General features: G+C 41.3%; 1 protein-coding gene across 9 annotated transcripts in view; it reads left to right on the top strand.

Annotated features, from left to right (window-relative positions):
- The window catches only part of ENTPD5 (ectonucleoside triphosphate diphosphohydrolase 5 (inactive)), an 81065-nt gene that overhangs the window by 23260 nt on the left and 34372 nt on the right, over positions 1-23433 (top strand). For 6 of the 9 annotated variants that reach the window (XM_025869676.2, XM_073895534.1, XM_073895533.1 and 3 more), the window contains 10 exons: positions 244-387; positions 4066-4141; positions 4892-4927; positions 5249-5337; positions 5650-5729; positions 6583-6644; positions 7646-7747; positions 8919-9059; positions 9748-9804; positions 13953-14068. In XM_025869676.2, coding sequence (XP_025725461.1) covers positions 244-387; positions 4066-4141; positions 4892-4927; positions 5249-5337; positions 5650-5729; positions 6583-6644; positions 7646-7747; positions 8919-9059; positions 9748-9804; positions 13953-14068 — 903 coding nt within the window. Of the gene's footprint in view, positions 1-122; positions 388-4065; positions 4142-4891; positions 4928-5248; positions 5338-5649; positions 5730-6582; positions 6645-7645; positions 7748-8918; positions 9060-9747; positions 9805-13952; positions 14069-17102; positions 22160-23433 lie in introns of those variants that run through there. The other 3 variants (XM_025869681.2, XM_073895538.1, XM_025869679.2) reach the window with 3 other exon arrangements.

Raw genomic sequence — 23433 nt, 5'->3', positions numbered from 1 at the left:
TATGAGGCACAAAATAACAGTCAGTTAAAATGACCATGCTATGACAGAATCATTTTTGTTATTAATCAAAATTAAATGGATTTTCCTTCAAAGAAGCCTACTTCTCTGGGTTTCTTCTACAGAGCAGAATGTGCTTGGAGCCCTCTACTGCCTCACTCTTAATATCCCCCGGAACATGTTGAGGGAAGAGACGAGTGCCCCTAAATGACTTTTCACTGGATGAGTAGGTCATCTTTTTTGAAGGGTGCTGAGACTGTTCAAGGACTCTTAGAGGTGGCAAAAGACTCAATCCCCCGAAGTCACTGGAAGAGAACCCCAGTGGTCCTGAAGGCAACAGCGGGACTGCGCTTACTGCCAGAACAGAAAGCCCAGGCTCTGCTCTTTGAGGTAATTTTTGAAGTCCTTTGCATCTTGGATGATTCCTTATCCCTATGTGAATATTTTCTTCGTGGGTTTTTAGCTCTCTGGTGTGTGACTGCTACCTTTAGTATTCCACCATTGCTAAAGCACTGGGGTAACTGGGCACTTATTCTAGCTACTTACTTACATTTTTAAATGTTACTCTTGAATTTATACAGCTTTTCCTAAAGAAGTTTAAAGTACTTTCTGTCCATGGGGTTCTTAATTCTCCTAATTTGTTAAAGCATAATCACAGAAATTATGTTTAGCCCACTTTATTGAGGTAGAACTTAAAATGTGTGCATTTTAAGTGTACAGTTAAATGAATTTTGACAAATACAGAAGTTTCCTTGTACCCCTTTGCAGTCAGTACCCCCCTCCCCTGAAGTTAGGCAACCACTGATCTGCTTTCTACCATTGTAGATTAGTTTTGCTTGTTCTTACGTTTCATATAAATGTAATTACACAGTTTATGTTCTTTTTTTTTACATCTGACTTTTTTTCTCTCAGCATAAAGTATTTTTTTAATTAAATTTTTTATTTTAATCCCGGCATAGTTAACATACAGTGTTATACTAGTTTCAGGTGTACAGTATTAGTGATTCAGCAGTTCTGAACATTACTCAGGGCTCATCATGATAAGTGCACTCTAAATACCCATGCCCCCTCACCTCCCCTCTGGTAACCATCAGTTTGTTCTTTATAGTTAAAGAATCTCTTTTTTTTTTGTTTGTCTCTGTTTTATTTCTTAAATTCCACATATGAGTGAGATTGTATGGTATGTCTTTCTCTGACTTACTATGCTTAGCATTATACTCTCTAACTCCATCCATGTTGTTGCAAATGGCAAAATTTTATTCTTTATGGCTGAGTAATATTCCATCGTTTATATATACCATATCTTCTTTATCCATTCATCTGTTGAAGGACACTTGGGCTACTTCCATAGTTTGGCTATTGTAGATAATGTTACAATAAACATAGGGGTGTATGTATCCCTTTTAATCAGTGTTTTTTGCATTTTTTGGATAGATACCCAGTAGTGCAATTACTGGATTGTAGGGTAGTTCTATTTTTAACTTTTTGAGGAACCCCCATACTGTTTTCCACAGTGGCTGCACCAGTTTTCGTTCCCACCAGCAGTGCATGAGGATTCCCCCCCTTTTCTTTAACATCCTCCCCAACACTTGTTGTTTCTTGTGTTTTTGATTATATCTCATTGTAGTTTTGATTTGCATTTCCCTGATGATGATTGTTGAGCATCTTGTCATGTGTCTGTTGGTCATTTGTATGTCCATTTCAACTTCTTGTTCAGATAAAAAATTTAGGAAGCTTTTTTAAACTCAAAATTGTTACCATTACTGAACATTTATTTTGCAAAAGCATGTAAACGAATAAGATTTAAATTACATTATGAAGAATATTTATAGGTGGGATCCCATTATAACAAAAATCACAGTTGGGGCGCCTGGGTGGCTCAGTTGGTTGAGAGTCCAACTCTTGGTTTTGGCTCAGGTCATGATCTCAGGGTCATAGGATCGAGTCCCGAGTGGGGCTCTGCGCTCAGCAAGGAGTCTGCTCGAGACTCTTTCCCCCTCCTTCTCCCTCCTTCTTTGCCCCACCCATGTGTGCGTGCTCTCTCTCAAGTAAATAAATAAAATCTTTTTAAAAAAATCACAGCAAAAAATGATTCTGTATTATAAGTGTGCTAATTCAGAGCCCCAAATCCATTTTCCTTTGACTATCAGCACAGAGGGCCTTAGTCCCTTCTCCAAGAACAAGCTGCCTAGCATGTCTGCATGAGAATCTGAATCCTGATTCCTCATTCATTTATTCATTTATTCAGCATATGAGTGCTTACTATGTACTGGGCACTGGTGAAGTTCTGGGGGACATGCTGCAGGGAGCAAAAAAATGACAGTCTGTGTCATGGTAGAGCTTGCATTCTAGTTGCAAGCGGACAGAAAACTAGACAACTCACCACAAAGTATGTCAGGTACTGTAGATGAGTTGGAGAAAGAAAAGCAGAGGAAGTCAGCTAGGGAATGCTGGTGGTGGTGTGGAGGGATACTGCTTTAAATAGGATGGTCAGGGAAGACCTCATTGATTAGATGCATTTGATCAGAGGCCTGAAAGGAATAAAGAAGCAAGCTATACAAGACATTTATAGGAAGAATATTCCACGCAAAAGAAATAGCAGGTACAAAGGCCTAGAGCATGAAATGTGCTTGCCATGTTCAAGGAACAGTATCCAGGAGGTCAGTGCAGCTGGAGGGCAAGTAAGTGATGGAAGGGAAGTAGGAGATGAGGTCAGAGAGATGTGAGGGGTTTATCATGTAGGGCCTTAAGGCAAGTGTAAGGACTTTAGCTTTTTCTCTAAGAAGGAAGTCACTGGAGGGTCTTGAGCTGAGAGGCAGGATCTGACATCTGTTTTAAAAGCACCACTCTGGGGGTGCCTGGATGGCTCAGTTGGTTAGGTGTCCAACTATTAGCTCAGGTCTTGATCTCAGGGTTGTGAGTTTAAGACCTGCTTTAGGCTCCATGCTGGCTGTGGAGCCTACTTAACTAAAAAAAGGGGCAGGTGCCTGGGGCGTTCAGTTGGTTGGGCATCCGACCGCATGGCTCAGATCATGATCTCAGGGTTGTGGGGTTGAGCTAGCTTTGGATTTTGTGCTCAGTAGGGAGTCAGCTTGAGATTCTCTCCCTCTCTCTTTCCCCCACCAACACGTGGACACACTCACTCTCTAAAATAAATAAATAAAAATCTTTAAAAAAAAAAAAAAGAAAGAAGCACCACTCTGGTTGCTGTATTAAGAATAAACTGTGGGCAGGGGAGAAGAATGGAGAAGGCAAGAGCAGAAACTCTTTGTGTTTATTCCTGTTTGCTTATCTGTCTTCTCTTTAAAAACTAACTCATAGATCACTTAACTGGCTTTTCCTGGATGAAACAGAGTCCAGAGGTCATCACATGAAGTGTTTCATCCTGTCAGGAATGAGAACAACCAGCAGACCAGAGTTCCTTCTATTCCTGTTTGGAAAGTCTCCCCCTTGCCTCATGATAATCATATTAAAAAATAAGACATAACACCCATGTCACTGACCTATATTCATGGAGAGTCAAGGATGTGTGAGATGTTCATTCCCATCTCCTAAAATAGGATAAATAAATCTAGATCTGGGGTCTCTGTGGACTCATGAGGCCTCAGCCATGTGCTTGAATCTAACGGGGGCTGACAGCAGAGTACCCCAGCCTACAGACATGAGCCCCATTTATAAGCAAGGGCAAAGACCTGCAGAATTTGGTGTGAGAGTAGAAGAAATGTTTCTATAGCCTCAGGAGCTGCCCAGTAACAATTACAGGATCCTGATTTGAGCTGGAAGGGTTCAAATGTATGCTCTTTCCTAGGTCCAGTTCACCTATAAATTTCAATAGTTTGGTTGAGATTTATTTTAAAGTCAGAGGAATCCCTGTGTTTTGTTTTTACAAGAAACCAGTAATGGCTTGTGAATTCCTTCTCTAGTTTTTTAGGGAAAAGGAATGTTCTGCCAAAATTTTATCTAGGGAAATGAAGAGTGTAGTTTTCTAAGCCTTAATAAGATATAGCCAAAATACGGAAATCTTCTTTATTGCCTTAGGGAATCCAGACTTTTCCCCTTTTTCTTTAGGTAAGAGAAATCTTCAAGAAATCACCTTTCCTGGTACCAGATGACAGTGTTAGCATCATGGACGGATCCTATGAAGGTAGGAGAGGTGTTAATACATGTTCTGAGGGGAGAGGGCCAGGGTTAATAAAAGATTTGATTAAAAGAACTGGGAACAGGGGCGCCTGGGTGGCTCAGTCATTAAGCGTCTGCCTTCAGATTGGGTCATGATCCCAGGGTCCTGGGATCAAGCCCCGCATCGGGTTCCCTGCTCCGCGGGAAGCCTGCTTCTCCCTCTCCCACTCCCCCTGTTGTGTTCCCTCTCTTGCTGTGTCTCTCTTTGTCAAATAAATAAATTTTTAAAAATCTTAAAAAAAAAAATAAAGCGGTGCCTTTAAAATAAAAAATAAAAGAACTGGGAACAGGGATGGGGTGCTGAAGTAAAAGGAACTAAATAAGGAGAAGCAAATAAGCCAGGAGGGATGGGCTAAGAGAAAATGGAAGGAGAGGGAGAAGGAAAATGTGTGTTTTAGATACAAAATTTTATTTTTATTTTTATTTATTTATTTTTAAAGATTTTATTTATTTGACAGAGAGACAGTGAGAGAGGGAACACAAGCAGGGGGAGTGGGGGAGGGAAAAGCAGGCTCCCCACAGAGCAGGGAACCCAACGTGGGGCTCGATCCCAGGACCCTGAGATCACGACCTGAGCCGAAGGCAAACGCTTAACGACTAAGCCACCCAGGCGCCTGTAGACACAAAATTTTAGAGAAAAAGACCAAAAATAAGGTCAAGGAAGATCAGGGGAAAATGCTCTGAGATGTAATCCCTGTTTTTCTCTCTCTTTCAGGCATCTTAGCTTGGGTTACTGTGAATTTTCTGACAGGTAATACATTCTCAAGCTTATTCTAAGACAAACTGGGTTTCATACAGGGTCGAAGAGTAAATAACCCTTTTGCTTGTACTGTGTTTAAAAAAAAGGGAAGGAAAAGATAGGAAGTTAATGTTTATACCCTATCTTCAAGACCTTAGCTGCCCCAAGAGTCCCTATAGGTTAGCACTCACGTACAGCCTCCTGGGCTGGGGAGCAGTGGAGTGTTAATGGAACACCTGCAGTATACAACAAGAGCAGGAGAGAGATTGCAGACAGAGGAGTGTTGGGCTGTCCTGGAAGCAGAAGATATTCAGAGCTGGCTCTCATTCACAGGTCAGCTGCATGGCCACAGCCAGGAGACTGTGGGGACCCTGGACCTGGGGGGGGCCTCCACCCAAATTACGTTCCTACCCCAGTTTGAGGTGAGTTATTTACACGAAGGCTGGTTAGCAGCCCACTTGGCAGGCATATCATGGTGCCAAGAAAGTGGGTCCCCATTTTCAGACAGTAGCTCCACCACAAATAGGTTGAGTGGAGTCAGTTAATGACTGGGTGTGCTTCCCCTGGCCCCCCCACTGCTCAGAGTCCCTTTGATTCCTCCAGCTTTGTGAGATCAGCAGCTTAGTCTGTCTCTTTCATCTCTGATTTTTTGGGGGAGGGACAGGGATGGTGGTGGTAACACCTCCAGACAGTTGCAGATCCTGAATAGTCTTTTTGCTCTTTCTGATTTGCAGAAAACCCTGGAACAAACACCTCAGGGCTACCTCACTTCATTTGAGATGTTTAACAGCACTTACAAGCTCTATACACATAGGTGAGGAGGGGGACAGGGAGGAATAATATTTCTTGTTGCATGATTCTCCTAACTTTTCAAAGCATTTTCACATCTGTTATTGTATCTGACTAGCCTTACAAAGTCTCTGCCAACCCCCAAAGGTCTGGTGACTGAAACCAAAGCCACTTACCAAAGCCCAAGGACCCAAGGGGTTTCTCCATTCATGGCCTCAAAAGTATAGAACTTAAAGGGTCAAAAGTTTTCTCTAGAGAGGGGCGCCTGGGTGGCTCAGTCAGTTAAGTGTCTGTCTTCGGCTCAGGTCATGATCCCAGGGGCCTGGGATTGAGCCCCAGGCAGGCTCCCTGCTCAGCGGGGAGTCTGCTTCTCCCTCTCCCTCTGTTGCTCCTGCCCACTCATTCTCTGTCTCTCTCTCCCCCCCTCACTCTCTCTCTCTTCCCCCAAATAAACAAATAAATAAACTTAAAAAAAAGTTTTCTCTAGCTAGAGGACACTTGGAGAATCTTCAGCCAAAGATCTCTGCCAACTCCTTTTTAGTTTGCTTTCAGATGTTCAGAATCCATCCTTGGATTTGATCACAGTGGGCCTGGAAGCTAAAGTAATGAGAGCTTTTCTGGGCATGGTTCCCAAGGTGGGATCCTAGAAAGTGTCACTGGTTCTGGCCTTTAAATCATAGGCATGGAAAGTTCTGGATGGCCTTGATCTGAACTGTGCAGAAATTACCACTTGTCCACACGAGATGAAGAGGTCACAGAGAACAAGGTTTTCCCCTCTCCAGTGGGAGACAGAGAAACCATACTGCTTTTGAAAGAGATAGCTTTAGGCTGGAGAACTTCAGGACCAGCATGAAATTAGTCAATCCTGTATTTTACAGTTACTTGGGATTTGGATTGAAAGCTGCAAGACTAGCAACCCTGGGAGCCCTGGAAACAGAAGGTTCGTCTGGTTACCTGTGCTGGTTGGGGTGTGGTGAGAGTGACACCCATACACAGCTTGCCTTTCCCCTTCCTTCACAGTGATTCTGTGGAGGAAAGAAAGGGTTATGCTCATTTAGGAAGCATGTATTGTATAATAGACATAACAGCAGATTCTTTTTCTACTTTATGTTGCGTTCTGTTGTCTTAGTATACATTATTAGCCATTTCTAGAATGAAGTCTGTATATAGGGGCAACACGTGACCAGGAGGCTGCTGCAGAAATTCAAAACTCCAAGAGTGAATGTGGCAGAAGTTTGCTCAAGCCCTTAGTTGTACATGGGAGGTACAGGAAGCAACATCAGTCCACTTGCAAGGTGGAGTGATTGAGCAACTTTATTCATCTTTTCAAAGGTGGTAGAGCAGTTAAGAGCTCAGCTTTTGGGGTCAGGCAGAACTGGGTTCAGTCCCACTTTGTGATTTGGGGCAAGTTAGCTAACGTTTCTGTGCCCCTTTCCTCACCTTATATGAGAGTTTGCATTTAATATACTTTTTACCGTGCCCGGCTCACAGTAAACTCTTATTGTGATGATGATTGTATAGCATTTCAGAGTTTACAAAACATCTTCAAATGTATTTCATTTAAGCCTCACAACAACCAATGAGAAAAGTAGAATAGTATTTTTTCCCTTTTTTTAGGCAGGAAGGAACTTATTCCATTGTAAGTTTTGGATTTCTTTGAGATGTGATGAAAGCCATGGACCCCTCTGCCAAATGCACAGATGCACAACAATTTATCTGTAGTTTTAGAGGGTTCACCAACCCCACAAAGCCCATCTGTGAACCCTGAGTTAAGAATTCATAGGGTGAAGTCATGGAACTACCTACTTTTTGGTAATTCCTTTTAACTTGACTGGCTTCTTGCTTGCATGGATGTGTGCATGCGTGCATGTGTCTCTCTCACTCTTGCACACACCCTCTCTCAAATCCTTGCCTCTTACTCTGTGGTCTGGCTTCTTTCAGGGATTGATGGACACACTTTCCGAAGTGCCTGTCTACCGAGATGGTTGGAAGCGGAGTGGATCTTTGGGGGTGTGAAATACCAGTATGGTGGCAACAAAGAAGGCAAGCGATGTTTTTTCACTGGTTGAAATTACCTTTACAGTAGAAGTCCAGAAAAGTTCCATGGGAAATGTTTTCCAGAACTCAAGACAAGCTTGTCTTTTGCGGGGACTCATTCCAAATAGATCTTGGTATGCAGTAGAGGAATAATGTGAAATGACAGCGAACAAGGCAACCATCCCTCTGTCCTGCTCTTTCCCTGTCCAAGTGTTGTGGATCCATTAGAAACCTGTTCTTTTTTTTTTTTTAATTTTTTTATTGTTATGTTAATCAACATATATTACATCATTAGTTTTTGATGCAGTGTTCCATGATTCATTGTTTGTTCATAACACCCAGTGCTCCATGCAGAACGTGCCCTCCTCAATACCCATCACCAGGCTAACCCATCCCCCCACCCCCCTACCCTCTAGAACCCTCAGTTTGTTTTTCAGAGTCCATCATCTCTCATGGTTCGTCTCCCCCTCTGACATACTCCCCTTTTCTTCCTCTCCTGTTATCTTCTTCTTTTCCTTCCAGAAAGTGGTCACTTTTCTGTTCAGAGAGTTGTTGCTACTCTCTTCTTCGGTCTCCTGTTGAGTTCATAGGTGTTCCGAATGGTTTGATCCCTATTCAGCTGAATTCCTGAGACCAGACGAAATCTAGGTCTCCTACTCCTCCGCCATCTTGCTCCCTAGAAACCTGTTCTTAACCTGGGTCTAATGCTTTAAGGGTCTCTGCCCTCCGCAAAGAGAAACTCTGTCTAGAAACTATAGATTCCAGTAATGTTTAACTTTTTTAAATTATAGTAACATTTAAAACCGAGACATTAGAAAGAATAATTCATCTTGGTATTATAAAAAGCAAAGACCTTAATATCAAGGAAAAATCTAAATTTTTCCAGTGAAGGAAGCAGTGAGACTTCTGGATGCTTATAAATACCATAGGACATAGGCTAGGCAGCAGCTTGAGTTGGATATAGCTATTTTTGGTGAACACAGGTTCAGGAGGGAAGCTGCCATGGGAAAGCAGGTGCCTTTCCTCCAGAGTGACAGGGCTATGGAAGTTTGTTCATCTTTGTCAGCCCTTTGTCCTGAGCCTCAACATTCTGCTTTCCTTGATCCTCCTGTTTCTTTGTTGGCTCCTGACAGCTTGCCTCAGCGAGCTTTCATTTTTCTCACCTTTGCCATGGCAGGAGAGATGGGCTTTGAGCCCTGCTACGCTGAAGTGCTGAGGGTGGTCCAAGGAAAACTTCACCAGCCAGAGGAGGTCCAGAAGAGCTCCTTCTACGCTTTCTCGTACTATTATGATCGTGCTGTTGACACGGACATGATTGGTAAGTTTACTCCAGGAATCAGCCTGGGGAGGGAACTGGGCAAAGCTCTCCTGGGAGAAGAGGAGCATTTGAAATGCTTTGTCATAAGTGATCACACTACTCTTCTCCATTGCTGGCTGTTGAATGATAATTGCTGCAGTGGAAGGGTGAATATGATTTAGAATCTTTTGCTAGAAAGTAGCATAAAGAGACACATATGAAGTCTATTTTTTTATATTTTTATTGAGGTATAACTGATATAAAATAAAATATGTTTAAAGTGTACAATTTACTAAGTTTTGACATAGGTGTATACCCATTAAGCCATCACCAAAGTCAAATAATATGTCCATTACCCCAAAAAGTTTCTTACTCCCCCTTGATAACTTTTATTTCCTTATCACAATAGTAATGCTTTTTGTTAGCTGTGAATGTATGTGTGTGATCTGTGATGGCCTGAGATATGAATTAATATCCTATTTTCTATTTTTATAACAGGTGAATTTTTTTATTGTGGTTAAATATACATGGAATAATTATTAATAAAATAGTCTACATAGATTATATTATATGGCTATGTCATGTTTGTTTAGCCCATTCTGTAATGTTAGAAATTTTACTTCCAGTTTTTCATTATTATAAATAGCACTAAGATGAATTTCCTTGTTTCCTTGAAGGTTTTTTGACATTAGCTACTGTTTCATTTTAGATTATGAAACAGGGGGTGTTTTAAAAGTTGAAGATTTTGAAAGAAAAGCAAGGGAAGGTAAGTGCCAGTGGAAGCCCATGAAGGCGAGTCCATGCATCTGTGCCTGCGAACTGCAGTGACCTGAAAGTGACCCAAAGCACTGCAGTCAGCAGAAAGCCTCCCAGAAGGCTGGTTTCCTGTTTTTGCCCGGAATTAAAAGCATTAAGTGGCATAGAAATCCATGGGAATAAAAGAGGCTTTGGGGAGATGGTGAAAACCTTTTCTTCTTTCTACATTTCTTTCTTCCTTCCTTTTTTTTTCTATTGAAGTATAATTGACATACAATGTTATATCAGTTTTAGGTGTACAACATATAGATTTGACTATACATTACCCAGTGTTCGGCATGATAATATAGTCACTATCTTTCGCCATACAATATTACTACAATGTTACTGACTGTATTCCCTATGCTGTACTTTCCATCTCTGACTTATTTATTTTACAGCTGAAAGTTTGTACCTCTTAATTTCCTTCACCTATTTTTCCCATCCCCCTACCCGTCTCCCCTCTGGCAACCACCAGTTGTTCTATTTAAGAGTCTGGTTTTTTCTTTGTTCATTTGTTTCGTTTTTGGGGAGGGTTCCACGTATAAGTGAAATCATATGGTAGTTGTCTTTCTCTGTCTGACTGAACTTCACTTAACATAACACCCTCTAGATCCTTCCACATCATAACAAGTGACAAGGTACCATTTTTTTATGGCTGAGTAGTATTCCATTGTGTGTGTGTGTGTGTGTGTGTATTATGTATACATATGTATAGAAGATGTGTGTGTATACATAATATATAATGATATGTATATTACATATTATACAATGTATGTATAATGTACATTATGTATACATACACACCACGTCTTCTTTATCCATTCATCTATCAATGGATACTTGGGCTGCTTCCATAATTTGGCTATTATAAGTAATGTAATAAACACAGGGGAGCTTACATCTTTTTGAATTAGCATTTTCATTTTCTTGGGGTAAATAGGCAGTAGTAGAATTACTGGATCATATGGTATTTTTTTTCCCCGTGTTTTTTTTTTAATTTTTATTGTTATGTTAATCACCATACATTACATCATTAGTTTTTGATGTAGTGTTCCATGATTCACTGTTTGCGTATAACACCCAGTGCTCCATGCATAACATGCCCTCTTTAATACCCATCACCAGGTTAACCCATCCTCCCACCCCCCCCAGAACCCTCAGTTTGTTTTTCAGAGTCCATCGTCTCTCATGGTTTGTCTCCCCCTCCGATTTCCCCCCCCCATTCTTCCCCTCCTGCTATCGTCTTTTTTTTTTTCTTAACATATGAGATCTTGCCAATTGCAATGACATGGATGGAACTGGAGGGTGTTATGCTGAGCGAAGTAAGTCAATCAGAGAAAGACATGTATCATCTGACCTCACTCATATGGTATTTCTATTTTTCATTTTTGAGGAACCTCCATACTGTTGTCCGCAGTGGCTGCACCAGTTTGCACGGCACAAGGGTTCCCTTTTCTCCACATCCTCACCTACACTTGTTATTTCTTTTCTTTTTGATACTAGACATTCTGATTGGTGTGAGGTGATACCTTATTGTGGTTTTGATTTGCATTCCCCTGATGATGAGTGATGTTGAGCATCTTTCCATGTGTCTGTTGGCCACTGCATGTTTTCCTTGGAAAAATGTCTATTCAGGTCCTTTGCCCATTTTTTTTTTTCCAAATAGTTAAGATTTATTTCCTGCAGTGGCTAATGTAAGCAAATTATACTTTTTTGTACAATTCACGTATTGCATGAAATATTAAAACATCAATTTTATTTTTATTTTTTAGGGAGGGAGGGAAGAGAGGAGGGTGGGGCACAGGAAGAGGGGGAGAGAAAGAATCTTAAGGAGGCTCCACACCCAGTGCAGAGCCCAACGAAGGCCCGATCTCACAACCCTGAGATCGTGACCTGAGTGGAAATCAAGAGTTGGACGCTTATACTTACCAAAAAAAAAAAAGAGTTGGACGCTTAACTGACTGAGCCACCCAGGCACCCCTAAAACATAAATTTGAAACATTTGAAAATTATTATATGAAAGTATAAATACATGTGTATAAAATTAGATTATTCTGGAACACCTGGGTGGCTCAGTAGATTAAGCGTCTGCCTTCAGCTCATGTCATGATCCCAGCGTCCTGGGATTGAGTCCCACGTCTGGCTCCTTGCTCAGCAGGGAGCCTGCTTCTCCCTCTGCCCTGCTTCTTCCCCCTGCTTGTGCTTATGCTCTCTCTCTCTGACAAATAAGTAAAATCTTTAAAAAATAAAATAAAATTAGATTTTTTTTTTTAAGATTTTATTTAGGGCAACCCATTCAGGACCCCTTTCACTCTAGAGAGCTTTTTTTCTTTCCTTTCTGTTCTCACCTTCACTTAATAAACTTTCACTTCACTTCAAAAAAAAATTATTTATTTTGGGGGAGGGGAGAGCATAAGCAGGGGGAGTGGCAACTAGAGGGAGAAGCAGACTCTCTGCTGAGCAAGAAGCCTGATACGGGACTCAATCCCAGGACCCTGGGATCATGACCTGAGCCGAAGGCAGATGCTTAACTGACTGAGCCACCCAGGCATCCCTAAAATTAAATTATTCTTTAGACAAGTTTCAAGATTGAGAATGCGTTAAAAATGATGGTAGAAGTTGAAGGTTGACAAACCTTGCATATGGGAGAAGACATCATCTACGAAGTTAATGGGTGGAATAATAAACTTGGGGACATTATTTGTAGCATATAAAATAGGTAAAGGTTAATAACACTAGCATATAAAATGGTCCTAAAAATTATTAACATTTTATATTCAAAAATTAATGTCTAAATATTAGTCACTAAAGAAAAGTTGTATCAGTTTTCTATTGCTGTGATAACAAGTTACCATAAATGTAGTGCCTTTGCCCATTTCTTTAATAGGATTGTTTCTTTGGTGTTGAGTTGTGTAAGTTCTTTATATATTTTAGATATCAACCCCTATCGGACATACCATTTGCAAACATCTCCCATTCAGTAGGTTGCCCTTTTATTTTGTTGATGGTTTCCTTTGCTGTATAAAATCTTTTTATTTTGATGTAGTCCCAATAGTTTATTTTTGCTTTTGTTTCCCTTGCCTGGGGAGATATATCCATAAATATGTTGCTAAGGCTGATGTCCAAGAGATTACTGCCTATTTTCTTTTAGGAGTTTTATAGTTTCAGGTCTCACATTGAGGTATTTAATCTATTTTGAGTTTATTTTTATGTGTGGTGGTCTTCGTTTTTTAAAAAAAATTGAAATAGTGTTATCAGTGTTAATGAAACACTGAGCACCAAAATATATGGGAAATAGCCACAGAGGCCTGCTTGAGAGAGTTCCTGGAAATACAAATAAATGATCTTAGCCATGGGCCCCAAAGTAGGGCTAACTGGTATTTCCTGGTCTTCTGGGCCTCAATATTAATAATATATAAGGGACTTAGTTGAATTAAGCCCCAACAATAGGTTATAGAAATTTAGCAAATAAACTAGGATCCCAGGGGCACCTGGGTGGCTCAGTCGGTTAAGCGTCTGCCTTTGGCTCAGGTCATGATCTCAGGGTCCTGGGATCGAGTCCCACATGGGGCTTCCTACTCAGTGGGGAGCCTACTTCTCCCTCTGCCTGCCATTCTCCCTGCTTGTGCCCTCTTCCTCTCTGACAAATAAATAAAATAAAATAAATAAACTAGGATCCCAGGTCCATCTGAGGTCATGATCCCAGGGTCCTGGGATCGAGTCCTGCATCGGGCTCCCTGCTCCTTGGGAGCCTGTTTCTCCCTCTGCTTCTCTCTCTCTCTCTCCGTCTCTCATGAATAAATAAATAAAATCTTAAAAAAAAAAAAGATTCTAAAATACATAAGACATACTACAAATACACAAGGCATTCAACACTATTGAGAACTTGAATAAGCCACTCACTGGTGACACCAGTGACACCAGATGGGATGTCTGAAATGTGCAAGAGGCTGTGGTCTTGCGGGGGCTGTCAGTGCACACAGTTCTAGTCGTCACGACTCCCAGGCATCAACCACATGGAGAATTCTGCTTTGCTTATCCTAAGTCTATGTTAAGAGGAAATCGTACGCCTGCCAGTTGGCTGCAAGCTTGGATTCCACTCTTCCTCCCTTTCAGTGTGTGATAACTTGGAAAACTTCACCTCAGGCAGTCCTTTCCTGTGCATGGATCTCAGTTACATCACAGCCCTGTTGAAGGACGGCTTTGGCTTTGCAGACAGTACCATCTTACAGGTAAGAGAGAATCACAAAACGGTCCACTTCTCTCGGAATTAGGAAAAGCACTTGTGTAGTAATTAGAGTGGCTGCAGGTGGAATTATGCGGGGTTTTTATTAGGGATGTGGGCAAAGTGCTGTGCAAGATACCATGAATGTGGGAAATTAGCTTGATGTAATGGTAGCTTCTAAGTGTATTCCCAGGCACGCTATCCCAGGGGTCACAGAGCAGAAAGGCTTACATCCATCAAGGTGCCCAAGTCACATGGTTTATTAAAGCAAATTTAAAACTCAGGGCAAGAAGCAAAGGGAAGAAATGGGTTAGGAACACACAGGATAGGGTGCAGGCAGGTTGGAAGTGCCATACTTCTTAAATCCTGGGTTCATATGTCCTGCCTCTCTCTCTCTCTGCTGCTGATAGTGTAGTTATAAGTACTAGAGCTGATCAAGGGGGTACAGGGACAGAAGGTGCCTGTGGCCATCGGACAGATTTGCTCAATTTGGAGAGGCACAGGGGCAGGTACACTCATTAGCCCATTAGATGGTTTTATTTGGCAGAGGACAAAAGGGTGTCACCAGTGAGTGGCTTATTCAAGTTCTCAATAGTGTTGAATGCCTTGTGTATTTGTAGTATGTCTTATGTATTTTAGAATCTTTTTTTTTTAAAGATTTTATTTATTTATTCATGAGAGACAGAGGGAGAGAGAGAGAGAAGCAGAGGGAGAAACAGGCTCCCAAGGAGCAGGGAGCCCGATGCAGGACTCGATCCCAGGACTCTGGGATCATGACCTGAGCCGAAGGCAGATGCTTAACCATCTGAGCCACCCAGGCGCCCCCTTTTTTTTTTTTAAAGATTTTATTTATTTGAGAGAGAGAGCACATGAGGGGGGGAGGGTCAGAGGGAGAAGCAGACTCCCTGCCGAGCAGGGAGCTTGATACAGGACTTGATCCCGGGACTCCAGGATCATGACCTGAGCCAAAGGCAGTCGCTTAACCGACTGAGCCACCCAGGCGCCCGGTCTTATGTATTTTATGTGTGTCTCATATGTTTAGTGTCCCTTGAATCTTGGGTCCCTCTTTGTCTTCCTGTTCTGTCCATCCTTTTCAGCACATGCAGGCTCCACTTGATCTGTAGGAAATTATCTATTCTAAACACATCTTTTATGTTCCGTCCACCCCATTTACTTTGTTGTCTTCTGTACCACAATTGGATAACTGTACATTATGGTTACAAAGATAATTAAGATACGGTCTTATCCTCAAATAGCATATAGTCTCTTAGAGGAGATGTGACAGAAATACAAATATGGTGAATCATGGAATGCTACATCAAAAACTGATGATGTATGGTGATTAACATAACATAATAAAAAAGGGAATACAAGTATGGCACAGGCAACTTTGAACTCTGGGGTCAAGTAGGTAGACTCTACTTTGCTTTTGAAGTGCCCTTGCTCGTGCCACTTCCCCTTCTTGCTTCCCCACTTCCAGATGAGTTTACATTGCCCCCTTTCTTGTGTGGCACAGATTTTGTAAACTCATAAACTTTGCACTGAGGTATTTGGATTTAACGCGTTTGTCCGATAAGAATATTGGCATTTAAGGTGCTTAACAAGGAATCACATGCCAGTAGACACAGTATCACATATATTTAAAGGACGGCTCCATTGTCCATCACATCTGGGTTCACGTTTTGAGTTTGCGAGCTTACCAGCTCTGTAACCTTAAATGATTTACTTCCCCTGTCTAACTTTGAGGTTTCTCATCCAAACTTAGGGATCTTTAGCGTATCTATTTCATAGAGCTGTTAGGAAAATTGAGATACTGTATGTAAAGCACAATGCTGGCACGTAGTAAGTTATTAGTCTTGGCGATATTAGTGTAGGCATTTCACACCAGTTGGGGATAGATTTGTGGATAAGAAAGGTCATCCTAAGTCCTTAATACATACAAAGTTAACTTCCTCTACTTAAGGATCAACAGTAACCGCATCATCTAAAGACCGTTTTCTGCCCTATCCAGTGCTGGCATCCTTTTCATCTTTATCATTTCAATGGTAGCAGAATTAAATTCAGTGACAGGCAGTTCCCTGGCCCAGATGTCACTTCACTTCAACTTATTTACTCCGGGCTGTCAGCCCAGTCCTCAGGGCAGAGGAGCATTTGGGAGTGGGGGTGGCACTCCCAGTTTGACTCATGTGCTGCAGACTAAATCTCAAGGTGACGTTCACATGCCATTCTTCCCAGTTTTTGGCACAGTGCCTAATGTAGATTTCATCAGGTCACCACAGGAGTATTGTATCATAAGAAATTAGTCCCAGAAAGAAAGACTAAATCCAGTCCACTGGTTTCCAAACTTGTGTGTGGTGTGATCAGTGGTGGCATCGTTCCACAGAAGCTTACACAGAAGGCTGGTAAAGCTGATCAAAATGGAGCTGTCTGGTGGAAGCAGAGGAAGGGGGCCTTGGAACTCCTTTATCATTTGGCCTCCCTTTCTCCCTCAAAGTACTTTCAGGAACTCCTAAGAGTCTAAAGAAAACAATTTGATAAATACCTAATCCGTTTGTTATGTAGTGGAGGAGACAGGTCTAAACACTTGCCCAAAGTTACTGAACTAATTGAGGCGCAACCTGTCTAGAAGACCTTAAATGCTTTGATTGGTTATTACTTAGTGCTTAAGAAGTTTTGGTTGTTTACAGAGTATGAATTGACAAGTTTCGTATATTCTTTGCTACCCCTAAATCTATTCCCAACTCCTCGTGTATTTAGTTCCAGGATTAGGGAAAGAATTCAGAAGCCTCTGTCTAGAAGGCCTGGGTGAGACCACTTCCTGGGCCAGAAGATTCAGAGGCCAGATTGGCAGGTGTAAGCCATGACAGGAGGGAAACTGTTACAGAGGGGCTAGTGGGAAGCCTCCCAAGACTGGCTACCCCAAATTTTACCTTGGTTTGGCCATGTGGATGATATTTGTAGATACTCTCTGCCTGTGTCATGCTTGCTAGAGTTGAAAATTGATGACAGTGTGAGCTTTTTTTTTTTTTTCTCCTCAACAGCTCTCAAAGAAAGTGAACAACATAGAGACAGGCTGGGCCTTGGGGGCCACCTTTCACCTGCTGCAGTCTCTGGGCATCTCCCACTGAGGCCAGGCCCTCCTTCTGAGGACTGCATTCTCCAACAACCTTTTGAAAAGTAGAAGGAGAAAGGACTCAGTCATGTTCTGAGCTAGTCTGAGGATAGCCTGGACTGAAGCCCAGCAGCTGGATTCGTCAGGTAGAAGGGGCTTTTGGACACAGGTCTTGCCCTTGAGTCTAGAGATTTGGGTCTAATTAATTTTATACATCTAATGTCACCTGTTGACCTAACTCACCTGCTTGCACAGCTGGCACCAGAGTCTAAATCTTTGAGATTCTTCGAATGTCACAGAGCCCAAAGGAATAGCTTTGGAACCTAACCTTGGAGAGCCCAGGGACAGGTCCCTGGGAACCAAAGAAAAATCTCATTTCAATCCTTTGAGTGCCTCATTCCTTTGAACATACTAATTTTCCTTTTACATGTTAAACTAAACCTACTGATTGCAATCCTGTGAGCTATCAACACCAGTATTTTTCTCCTCCCTACACATTGCCATGTCCCACCCTTACTTCCACCCACCTCCCCTAAAAAAGAGAAAGAAAAAAATGCCTGGTTTTGCTTTTTTCATGTGTAACTCAAGGGGGAAAAAAGGGTAACGTATCTGCAATTATGTGATCCTGCTTTGTGCCAGTTCCAGTCAGCCAGCTGAGAGCCATCCTAAATCTTGGCAAGATGGAGAGCAGTTCCTAGCTGTGCAGAATCCAGCTTAAAAATGGAGGACAGCCAGTCTCTAGGGACAAAGTTTGGGAGGGTGTGGCTCCCTTGAATAGACCACCTTCTTTAATCAACTTTTAATCAGACAACCCTGGGATTAACTAACATACCCAACTTTATAGGAGTGTGTGTGTGTTCAGTGCCTGTACCTCCTCCCAGGCTAATGTGTTTAATTTCTCATCCTAAACATGTTTTCTTTGTATTTCTAAGAAATACATCTACCCTGGCCTCTAGATTTTGGTCACAGCTCCTTTCAGTTTGCCCTTTTATTCTGTTTTATTTTTTTAGTGGTATCTTTTCTTGCCCTGGCCGTGACCATTTTAGCTAACTCCCTCTAAATTATTTGCCTAGTTCCACAGCTTCTGAGATCCTTCTTGGTGGTACCTAACATTTGATTTGGTTGGGTATTTGGGCCCACATCAGTACAGTGGATTCTCTTTTTGAGTTTGAGTGCTCAGAGCTCTTGGTTTTTGTGAATTATTTCCCCTAAAAGTCATTATCTTGTGTTTTTTTTTAAGATTTTATTTATTTGACAGAGACAAAGTGAGAGAAGGAACACAAGCAGGGGGAGTAGGAGAGGGAGAAGCAGGATTCCTGATGAGCAGGGAGCCCGATGCGGGGCTCGATCCCAGGACCCTGAGATCATGACCTGAGCCGAAGGCAGATGCTGAATGAGCCACCCAGGCGCCCCATTGTCTTGTATTTTTTTTTTTTTTTACATGACCATTATCTGCTGCTTGTCTACCCACTCGAGTGCTGTTGAGCTTGAAAGATCTTTCTATACTCTGGCTCTTGCCATGGCTCCTTGCCTCCAGCTTCTTCCCAACACAGTATAGCTCCCCAAACTTGTAGCCTTCACAGTAGATTCTTTCAGATCCTTCAAAAAAGACGCTAATATACCTGGCACTCACATTGGTTCCTGGGGAACCTTATTATTTTTTTAAATTTTATTTATTTGACAGAGAGCACAAGTAGGCAGAGTAGCAGGCAGAGGGAGAGGGAGAAGCAGACTCCCCGCTGAGCAGGGAGCCTGACATGTGGCTCAATCCCAGGACCCCCGGATCATGACCTGAGTCAGAGGCAGCTGCTTAACGACTGAGCCACCCAGGTGCCCTGTGGGGAACCTTATTTTGTAGTCATTCCATTGAGTCAGTATTTGACATCTGGCATGTGCAAGTAACTAGGCAAATTTCCATATCCCCATCCCCCCAATTTTTTTTTTTTAAAGATTTTATTTATTTGAGAGAGAGAGACACAGCGAGAGAGGGAACACAGGCAGGGGGAGTGAGAGAGGGAGAAGCAGGCTTCCAACTGAGCAGGGAGCCCAATGCAGTGCTCAATCCCAGGACCCCGGGATCATGACCTGAGCCAAAGGCAGACGTTTAACAACTGAGCCACCCAGGTGCCCCTAAGTTGTTTTTTAACATAATGTGGAATTTGTTCGGATTCCTCTGACTTTTACTATACTGAGGTCACCTTTATACCTGTTGTCTTTCTCAAAAGATGCTACATAATGAAATAATAGACTCTTTAAGATTGGGACAGCCAAAGATCAAACCCAGTCTTCTGCCCATTGTAGAATTCCCTTAACATGTCTAACGGGTTATCATTCAGCTTCTGTTTAGGCATGTGATCAGACAGCTCACCCCATTTTTGGACTGCACTGATGTTAAAAAAAAAAAAAATCCCCTTTGTACTGAGCTGAAATTAGCTATCTTCTCAGTGGCCTTAGTTCTGCTCTAATCCCTCCTTCCACAGCCTTTCAATCTTTTGAGAAAAGTCCTTCATGGTCTTTTCTTTAACCTACCATGTGGTTTCTAGACCCATCTTTGTCCAAAAAAGTAGAGTGTTAGAACCATTCATCATATACTATATGTTCCATATGATTAGGGAGAGAGACCATTTCCTCTAGTAGAAACCAACTTGTTTTCCCAAGAGGTAAGCTGTGTTCACTGGACTCGTCCAGCTTGATGGGACCATTCCATGGTCTTTACCAGCACATCTTGTCTCTGAAGCTTATAAACAGGGGTCAGGTATTGTTCAGCCAACTCCTTTGAGCATCCTGGATACCTTCAGAAATCTTGGGTAGATGCAGTATAATTCCAGAAGTGTATCTACATATATTCTGATTATCTTGATGAGAACATCTAGAGAATTAATTTATCCATTTTAGGAGCAATCTGGAATGAGAATTTTTTTTCTTAGAAAAAACAATTTTTCTATAATTGTCCTTACTGCCCCTTAGTGTACCTTTTGGGCCTCTTATTAAGGGGTCCTACAGAATCCAGTATTGCTGGTTGTTTCCTTTCTGTAAATGTGTTTATAATACTTCTAATACTAAGGACATGGCCTGGCACAGAGTGGATGTTCTGTGTTTGTTACCATCACCATCATATGAAGAACATCCTCCATGGGTTGTGGAGGTCCTTGCAAGGTGTGCCTTAAAATTCTTCCTTTCTTGCCTGATTTGGTTTGCATACTTGTGGAGTCCATGTTCTCCCTACCTGGGTGGGCTACCTTTCCATTTTTTGTTAAAGATGACCTTTTTTCCGACAGGGACCTTTCTGGACTCTGCCTGTACTCACACGGCTTTTCACAGTAACTGTCCTGTTCCATTCTGGGTACATTTTTCCTGAGATCCCAGGAAGGTTCGTGACTGTCACTTTTTAGTATCTTAAAAATGTTCTGCATTTGCCTGTAAAGCTCCCCTTGTGGTAACAAATTTCTCATTCCTTCAAAAATTATTCTAAGAGTAGCTTAGTTTGGTTCAAAAGCACGGTTTCTTCTCATTCTTCTTCAAATCAGCAAGATATTTTCTACAGTGTACAAATCCAGTGGATGCACAAATCTCTTTAAAAGGATTCTCTGGTACTATGAAGTTTTTCAAAATCAAGACACCCCTTCCCCTGCAAGTCAGCCGCCAGTCTGCAACCAAACATGAACAGATTCTGCTGCTAATTGAATTTCCTTTTTGATCTGGTTCCTTTTGTCAGACCTGTGCAATTTATTTATTGTTTTATTACTGAACAGACAATGGTGTCCCAGAGAGAAACCATAAATAAAATTGAAATCTGGTGCTGTGATAAGGAAATAATATTAAGATTTTTTTCTTTCCAGAAAGTCCGGTGTGCACCTTTAACAAAGGTTAAAGTAATTTGTTTCATTTGCATTGCGTTAGGAATTTTAAAACAGCAATTCTAACAAAAATGTATGAATTGGGTATTTTTAATTTTTATCATTAGAAACCAATTGTGTAAATTTATGACCAGCATTAAAAAGAATGACATAAATCTTTCTTATTATATAAGTTTCTGGTGTACAGCTTTATAATTTAACATCTGTATACACTACAAAGTGACCACCACCACAGATCTAGACACCATACAATTGACCTCCTCCTCCTCTGGTAACCACTAGTCTGTTTTCTATGGTTTTTTTTTAAATTTTGTTTGTCCTTTTAAAGTTTTTTTTTTTTTTTAAGATTTTATTTATTTGACAGAGACAAAGCAAGGGAGGAAACACAAGCAGGCGGGGAGGGGGAAAGGGAGAAGCAGGCTTCCCGCGGAGCAGGGAGCCCGATGTGGGGCCCGATCCCAGGACCCTGGGATCATGACCGGAGCCAAAGGTAGATGCTTAACGACTGAGCCACCCAGGTGCCCCATAATTTTGTTTGTCCTTTTGTTGAGATTCCCCATATAAGTGAAACTGACTTTTCTGCATTACATGTGTTCTTTGGCTTCTTTGTGGTAGATTAATTGCCCAGATATGTATGGGTTTATTTCTGGACTCAGTTCTGTTCCATTTAATGTGTGTCTGTTTTTGTACACATAGCATATGGTTTTGATTACAATAGCTTTGTAGTATAGTTTGAAATTAGGGAGCATGATATTTCCTGCCTTGTCCTTTCTCAAGATTGCTTTGGCTATTCAGGATTTTTTGTGGTTCCATACAAATTTTAGAATTATTTGTTCTAATTCTGTGAAGTATGCTGTTGAAATTTTGAGAGCTACTGCACTGAATCTGGAGATTGCTTTGGGTAGTGTGGAGTTTTTAATATTAATTCTTCCAATCCATAAGCACAGACTAGCTTTCCATTTATTTGTGTCTTCAATTCCTTTCATCAGTGTCTTGCAGTTTAAGTGCCCAGTTCACCTCCTTGATTAAATTTATTCATAGGTATTTTATTCTTTGTGATGCGATTGTAAATGGAATTTTTTTTTTTAATGGGATTGTTTTCTTAACTTCTGAAGCTTTGTTCTTAGTGTTTAGAAACACCACTGACTTCTGTGTATTAATTTTATATCGTGTAACTTTACTGAATTTTTTAGTTCTAAGTTTTTTGATGGGAGTCTTTAGGGTTTTTTATATATATAGTATCATGTCATCTGCAAATAGTGAATTTAACTTCTTCCTTTCTGATTTGGCTGCTTTTTATTTTTCTTGCCTAATTTCTGTAGCTGGGACTTCCAGTACAGAGCCAAGAATGGGCATTCTTGTCTTGTTCCTGTTCTTAAGATGAAAGGCTTTAAACTTTGCACCGTTGAGTATGTTAGCTATAGGACTGTCATATATGGCCTATATTGTGTTAAGGTACAGTCCCCATTCCCTAATGTATCCACTTTGTTGAGAATTTCTAACATAAATGGATATTCAATTTTGTCAGATGCTTTTTCTACATCTATTGAGATAAAATGACTTACTTTCCTTCTGTTAACATATCTCATTGATTTCCATGTATTGAATTATCCTTGCATCCCTGGAGTAACTTATGATGCATGATCCTTTTTAATGTATCATTAGATTAGATTTGCTAATATTTTGTTGAGGACTTTTGCATCTATGTTCATCAATGATATTGGCCTATAATTTTTTTTGTAGTGTCTTTGCCTGGTTTTGGTTATTAGAGTAATGCTGGCCTTGTAAAATGCATTTGGAAGCTATTCCTCCTCTTTTGAAAGAGTTTGATGGGTATTAAATCTTCCTTGAAAGTTTGGTAGAATTTTGCCAGTGAAACTGTTCTTGGACTTTGGCTTATTGGGAGGTTTTTAATTTACTGTTTCAAACCTCCTTACTAGCAGTCTATTCACATTTTGTTTCTTCGTGATTGTTTTGGAAGATTGTAGGTTTCTAGGAATTTATTCACTTCTAGGTTGTCCAGCTCATTGGCATATAATTGTTCACAGTAGTCTCCTAGGATCCTTTGGATTTCTGTGTTATCAGTTGTAAGTACTTCTCTTTCATTTCTGATTTTGAGTCTGCGCTTGTTTTTTCTTGGTTTGTCTGCTAAAGGTTTATAGATTTTATCTTTTCAAAGAACCAGCTCTAGTTTCATTGATCTTTTTTATTGTCTTTCTGCTCTAATCTACCTTCTACTGATCTGGGGCCTTGGGGAGCCTGAGTGGCTCAGTTGGTTGAGCAACTGCCTTCAGCTCAGGTCACGATCCCCGAGTAGTCCCGGTATCAAGTCCCGCATCGGACTCCCTGCTCAGCAGGGAGTTTGCTTCTGCCTCTGACCCTCCCCCATCTCGTGCTCTCTCT

The sequence above is a fragment of the Callorhinus ursinus genome, unplaced genomic scaffold, assembly GCF_003265705.2.
Source record: "Callorhinus ursinus isolate GAN/ISIS: 27379988/994484 unplaced genomic scaffold, GSC_fseal_2.0 scaffold8, whole genome shotgun sequence".
In the NCBI taxonomy this organism is placed as follows: domain Eukaryota; kingdom Metazoa; phylum Chordata; class Mammalia; order Carnivora; family Otariidae; genus Callorhinus; species Callorhinus ursinus.
Note: the sequence above shows the minus strand (reverse complement) of the source record. Positions and strands in the feature narration are given on the sequence as shown.